This window comes from Eubalaena glacialis, chromosome 2, assembly GCF_028564815.1.
Source record: "Eubalaena glacialis isolate mEubGla1 chromosome 2, mEubGla1.1.hap2.+ XY, whole genome shotgun sequence".
Lineage (NCBI taxonomy): Eukaryota > Metazoa > Chordata > Mammalia > Artiodactyla > Balaenidae > Eubalaena > Eubalaena glacialis.
The window spans coordinates 195,451,889-195,458,644 of NC_083717.1; the positions used below are offsets into that span (position 1 = coordinate 195,451,889).

Below are 6,756 nucleotides of genomic sequence, written 5' to 3' on the forward strand. Positions count from 1 at the left end.
ACCAGGGCTCAGTGCTCAGGACCAGGGCCCAGTGATCAGGACAAGGGCCCAGTGATCAGGATCAGGGATCTGGGTGCAGTTACTGTGAGAGGTCTCGCTTTGTATTCTCTTTTGTGAAGCCCAGCTCTTGCCTTGAGTCTGCAAGACCACAGGACCAGCTGATGAGTTCTAGGCAAGGGGTTCCCGTCCAGACCCCTGAGACCCTGCCTTGGGCCATGGGGCAGGCATCCTTGTCTCCAGAGCCTCTGCCCCTCTCCTCCCCTTCCCCTCATTCAGAGTTTGAGAACTTCTGCCTTTGGGATCATTTATTGCACCAGGAAGGCCTTTGTGGGTGCGCGCACGGCCTCTGAGCAGCACTGTGTTCTGGCGTCCAGCTGGGCTCTCAGGAGGCTCCTCGAGTTTCCTCCCTGCAAACACAAGAGGTGTCAGGGCCTGGGGGGACTCCAGAGGTGGGCAGGGTCCTTGCCAGTGCTCCTTCCCCACCATGGCCTGGCTCCCACACACTGGATGGAATCCAGTGGCAGCCGCACCCAGGGGATCTGATGCCCTGACACTGCTGGGGCACATCCGTGCTCTGCCCCCAGGCCTGCCCAAGTCCTCAGTGTCTGTGGGGGGACCGCCTCTCTGTAGGCCAGATCCCCATCAGGAGGGACAGGGGAGCTCTGTTGGAGCCGGGCACTCCTGCCCCCCTCAGCCAACTGCTCGGCCCCCTCGCCCCCCACCTGTGCCTGGCTGGCTCCTGCTCAGTACTGGGGGCCCTCTCGGCTGTCAGGCGGGCCCCGGACGCTCGTCACGGTCAGCGCCGTGCTGTAGAAGAGGCTCAGCAGGAAGAGGGTGAGCAGGGTAATGGTGGTGGGCCACAGGCTGGCTTCCAGGCTGTCCTCCTCGGGGCCCTCCCGCAGCAGGTCTAGCACCAGCCAGGGCAGCGGGTCCTGGTGATCTGTAAGATACGGAGGGCCTGCCAGGCCCGGGTCTGCGTGAGTGGGGGCCGAGCCAGTGCCCTCCCCACCCGGAGCTCACAGGGTGGGGACGCTGGCGGTGTGGGTGCCCTGTCTCAGGTCTGAGGCTGCCTCCTGGAGCGCGAGAGAACAGGTGCCCAGGGAAGGGGCTGGACCTTGCAGCTCTTGAGGCACCCTTGGGACTCCTATCTCTGGGGGTCTCAGGGCACCTCAGAGAGAGAGAGACATGGCAGGGCAGGAGGGTGGGCACCATCTCTGCTGCGCCAAGGAGAGCTCAAGCCCAAGGCCTCCTGGATCCCAGCCCTACTTGTGAACTCAGCAAGCCCTCAGCAAGCCCTTGCTCTTGGACCTTCTTGGCCTGGGCCCCTGATGGGACCAGAGAAGATCAGACATGCCCACCCTCAGGGTGCTCCAGGTCGAGACATAGATCTGGGTCTGTGGTTCATTGTGCCAAGGGCCAGATGGACAAGACCAAGGGGCTCTGTTGCTGTCCCAGGAAGTGGCTGATAAGCTACGAGGAGCACGAGAAAGGCCCAGGTGAGAGCCACTAGCACAGGCAACCTTGTTGTCTCCAGGGTCCCAGCGCATAGACCTCCCATGTTAAATGGGATTTGGACCAGCTTGTTTTATGCTGACACATCCAATCATTCATCCATTTATCCATCCATCCATGTAACCATTCAATTACCTACCCATCTATCCATCCGTCCATCTACTCATTCATCCATCCACCTGTCCACTCACCCATCCATCCATTCATTCATCCATCCACCCCCATCTGTCCATCTGTCAATCCATCCACTTCTCTGTCCTTCCATCTGTCCATCTGTTCATCCATCTATCTGTCTCTTTGACTATCCACCCATCCATCCATCCATCCATCCACCCATCTGTTTGTCCATTTGTCCATCCATCCATCATCCATCCATCCGTCCATCCACCCATCCATCCACCTGTCTGTCCATCTTTCCATCCATCATATGTCCTGTGACCCATCCACCTGTCTGTGCTGTCCGTCTGCTGGCTCCACCCTCATCTACTGTCTCTTCCTCCTCCCCATCTCTTTAGAAAGCTCCTCCTGAGGGCAGGTCCTGGTCCCTTGGTGGCTGAACCACCTTCTCTGTGGCAGCACTTCCCCAATTAATCCATTGCTCCCCCCATTGCCCTTTGGTGACTGGACCCTTGAGAGGGGAGCAGTGGCCAGGGTGGGCAGGGGTCCCCACCCCACCTTGGCCCTGGAAGCAGAGAGAGGCAGCCAGAAAGCTAGGTCCCCTGGGAAAGCCCAGAAGGTGTCTAAACAAGAGCAGGGGCCCCGCTGCCCCCTTGTGGGAGCCCTGGTGCAGGTGTCCCACGGTGGTCATGGGACTGTCCTTCTAGGTTCGGTCTCCCTGACCTTCCCTCCTGCCAGGAGCTCCAAGCAGAAGCTGTCTAGGGGCCCCGGGTGAGAGCTGTCTCTTCTGACCCCTCACCACCCCTGCCCCCCACCCCATCTATGGTTTGGGGCTCAGGAATGCATGGGAGACTTGAATTTGGGGACCAAGTGGGGAGCAGGTGATGCCTGAGAGGGGTCTCTCCAATCGATCCCTGAACTGTGCCCCGCTGGGTACACAGGGAGGCCTGAGGCCTGGAGGGACCTGGGGCAGCAGGTCTGGGCCTGGGGAAAACCCTCTGGGGGCTTGGGCGGGGACTGCTCTTGCCTTCCTGGAGCTGGTTCTGGGCTGTCAACCTCCTGCACCTGCAGGGCTCAGACGTGTGTGTGTGTGTGTGTGTGCGCGCGCGTGCCTGCGCACGCGACCATGAACACATATGAGAGTACGTGTGCATGTGTGTGTGCGCCCCTGTGTACATGTGCAGAGCAGTGGGGTGTGGGGTGGGGAAGGCTGTACCCAGGCGGGGTGGCTGTACCCAGGCGGGGTGGCTCCCTTTCCGTGCGGTCAGTGGGGCCGTCCTGCACTTCTGTGTGCTGCGCCCACAGAGGGCCCCTGGAATCCAACCCTCTTCCCTCGCCACTCCTCCTGTGAGCCCCCCTCTGCATGATGGCACCAGCCTCTTCTCTGGCCGCCAGGCTCCCCTCTGCCTTGCTCATGCCTCCCGGCTGCCCCTAGAGGCAGTTTCCTGAAATACAAGTGACCAAGTCACCTGCCCCTGGGAACTTTCGTGGAGCCACCGTTCTCAGGACCCATGAGGCTGTGCGTGCCTCGCAAATCTCAGCCCCAGTTCGACCCTCACGCCTGTGCTCACACTTGTGCACGGCCATGAAGGCACGTCCAGTGTCAGGCTGAGGGGAAACCAAGGCCTAGAGAAAGTCGGGGCAGTGGCTGCTCTTTCCTCCTGGGTCCTGCCCCCTCCTGGTGTGTGCAGACCCCGAGCACGGACAGATAGGCAGCCGGAGGGAAGCGCAGAGCTGCTTCAGGCGAGCATGGAGTTTATTCAAGGGGCGGGTGGGGCGGGGGCACGGCTCAGTAGCAGACGCCGTCCACCTCCGACATGACCACGGACACGTTCACGTGGGTGGGTTTACCCGCCAGGCAGTCGATGGTCTTCTGGGTGAAGGCCAGGGGCAGGGCCTCGTGGCCCACCACGCAGGAGAAGGACTCCCCCTGCTTCCAGGCCTCGGCGTCCACGCGCAGCACGCTGGTCACGGCGAAGGTGGGGACGCTCTGGCTGTGCTCGGGCAGGGAGCTCCAGGTCAGGTACTTCTCGCGGGGCAGCTCCTGGTTCCCCTGCAGCCACCGCACCAGCACATCCTTGGGGCTGAAACCTCGCACCAGGCACGTCAGTGTCACCAGCTCGTTGAGGGCCAGCTCCTCCGACGGCGGCGGCAGCAGGTGGACCTGTGGCCGGAACGTGTTCACTGGAGGACAGAGAGCAGGGTCAGGGGTCTGGGCAGGGGAGAAGGTGCCCCCTGCCCCCTGGGCACCCTGTGTGGGGGTGGGTGGGAGCTGGAGGGCGGGGTGGGCTCAGGAGTGCACCTCGCGCACCGTGGAGTGCCCAGCCGCCCACTCGCGGGTCAGGGCCCACCTGAGGGTTTCTTGATGGTGGCGGTTAGCGGGTCCTTGGACTCGGGATGGGTGGCAGTGCAGGAGAAGGACTGTCCGTTTTTCCAGGGATCGTTGCAGCGCGGCAGGACACTGGACACGCTGAAGCAGCCGCAGATGTCAGGCTTGGGCAGCTCCTGGATGGCATTCTTCCCACCTGTCGGGTTCCAGGTGAAGGTGGCGCCCTTGGGGTCTCTCAGGCCACTCAGCGTACACGTGAGGCTGGCATTGGAGCTCAGGAGCAGGTCCTCAAGGGCCGGTGGGTGCAGGGACAGGCTGACCTTGCACTTAACTGGACACTGCTTATCTGGAACTGAAAGGGAAGACAGAGCAGGTCAGCGAGCCCCTCCGCCCGCCTCCCTGGCCTCCAGCCCCAGCCCAGACCCCTCTTGGCCACCCCCCGGGCACTCAGCCACCTCTTGTCTGAGGGGAGTGCCCACAGGGATGCAGTCAGGGAGCTGGGTCAGGGTGGCACCATGGGGGCCCCGCCCCAGCCCGCCCTCTGACCTTTGCAGGGCACGTCCACGGCCTGGCTGGATTTGGAGAGGTGCTGCACTTGGCATTTCACAGACTTGTTGTCTGGGCACTGGCCGGCCGGCACGGTCAGCTGGCTGCTCATGGTGTACAGGCCCCCGGCCTGAGCAGGGGGGAAGTTCCTGATGGACACGCCCTCGCCGCTCTGGCTCCAGGTCACCTTCAGTGGCTCTGACGGGAAGAAGCCCTGGACCAGGCAGGCGATGACCACCTGCCCGTCTGAGTTGTCGCTCCCGAGGCTCAGTGGGAAGAGTCTGGGGCTGGTTTCAGTCACTGAAACACACGGTGTGCTGTGAGATGGCAGCCTTCGCGCTGACCAGACGCCCGACACAGCCCCATGAGGGCAGGACGGCGCCCGCCTTTCCTTTACACACAGAGAGTTAGTGACTGCCCCAAGGTCGCGCAGCTTGTACGCGGTGCACCCGGGGCCGGCAGTGGCCACCGGAGTCCAGCTGAGCCATTTCTGAGCGCGCTCCCTGGGGCTCCGAGCACGTGGGCCACACGCGCTCCTCAGACGTGGGTCCTGGCTGTCGCACACGGCTCTCCCACTGGCCAGCTGAGTCTGTGTGTGCTGTCGGAGCCTCAGCTGCCCTCTGTGCAGTGGGCGCGGTCATGCCCTTCCCCAGCGTGTGGGGTATCGTGAGAAATGGGCCCAGGGAGAAGGCAGAGAAAAGGCAGAGCAGCCTGGGCTTGAAGCTGAGTCTGCATGGGGGCCAGTTTGTCTGTCCTGGGGCTCAAGCTGGGGAGCAGAGGGGGCCTGAGACTTCTATGTCCCCCCTCCCACTTCCTGGGTAAAAGTCCCAGTCCAACCACCTCCCCCTACAAAGCCGCCCCCCCCCCATCCTCCTAAACTAGCAGCTGACTCCCATGGACTGTGGGCATCTTGAGGCTGGAGGCCCAGTTCCAAGTCAGTCCTTCTGGGCTGCCCCCTGGACAGCTGGGCTACAGAGGGCATGGTCTGCCCTGGTCCTTTCACAGTTCCCTTCCGGTCAACTGGTGACGGGAGCGGGGAGCATCACAGTTGCACCCTGAGGCTGCACGGCCCTTGTGTGCCCCCAAGAAACATGGGGTGCTGTCTGGCTGGAAACCAGGGCTCTGGGTGTGATCCATGCTCAACCCACTGTCTCCTGCTCACCTCAGGCACTAGCCCAGTCCACCCCAGTTCAGCCCAGCCCAGCCCAGCTCAGCCCAGCTCAGCCCAGCTCAGCCCAGCTCAGCTCATGTCAACCCAGCTCAGCCTAGTTCAACCGAGCTCGGCCCAGCTCAACTCAGTTCAAACCATCTCAACCCAGTTCAGCCCAGCCCAGCTCAGACCAGCCTAGCTCAGCCCAGTTCAACCCAGCTCAGCCCATCCACCTCAGGCCAGTTCAGCCCAGCTCAGCCCAGCTCAGCCCAGCTCAGCCCAGCTCAGCCCAGCTCAGCCCAGCTCAGCTCAGCCCAGCCCAGCTCAACTCAGCTCAGCCCAGCTCAGCTCAATCCAGTTCAGCCCAGCTCAGCTCAGACCAGCCTAGCTCAGCCCAGTTCAACCCAGCTCAGCCCATCCACCTCAGGCCAGTTCAGCCCAGCTCAGCCCAGCTCAGCTCAGCTCAGCCCAGCTCAGCCCAGCTCAACTCAGGCAAGCTCAACTCAGTTCAGCTCAGCTCAGCCCAGCTCAGGCCAGTTCAGCCCATTTCAGCACAGCTAAGCCCACCCCGGCTCAGGCCAATTCAGCCCAGTTCAGCTCAGCTCAACCCAGTTCAGCTCAGCTCAGCCCAGCTCAGGCCAGTTCAGCCCATTTCAGCACAGCTAAGCCCACCCCGGCTCAGGCCAATTCAGCCCAGTTCAGCTCAGCTCAACCCAGTTCAGCCCAGCTCAGCCCAGCTCAATCCAGTTCAACCCAGTTCAGCCCAGCTCAGCCCAGCTCAATCCAGTTCAACCCAGCTCAGCTCAACTCAACCCAGTTCAGCCCAGCTCAGCCCAGCTCAACCCAGTTTAGCCCAGCTCAGCCCAGCTCAACCCAGTTCAGCCCAGCTCAGTTCAGCTCAGCCCAGCTCAGCCCAGCTCAGCTCAGCTCAGCTCAGCTCAACCCAGCTCAGCCCAGCTCAACCCAGTTCAGCCCAGCTCAGCCCAGCTCAACCCAGTTTAGCCCAGCTCAGCCCAGCTCAACCCAGTTCAGCCCAGCTCAGTTCAGCTCAGCTCAGCCCAGCTCAGCTCAGCTCAATCCAGTTCAACCCAGCTCAGCCCAG

At 62.4% G+C, this 6,756-nt stretch overlaps 1 gene segment (V, D, J or C); it reads right to left on the reverse strand.

Annotated features, from left to right (window-relative positions):
• Nucleotides 1-743: 743 nt before the first annotated feature.
• Nucleotides 744-5,145, reverse strand: LOC133084752 (immunoglobulin heavy constant alpha 2-like). The segment is given in 5 exon segments: nt 744-940; nt 3,481-3,813; nt 3,981-4,310; nt 4,505-4,804; nt 4,974-5,145. Coding segments are annotated over 5 exon segments (1,332 nt in total).
• Nucleotides 5,146-6,756: the final 1,611 nt, after the last annotated feature.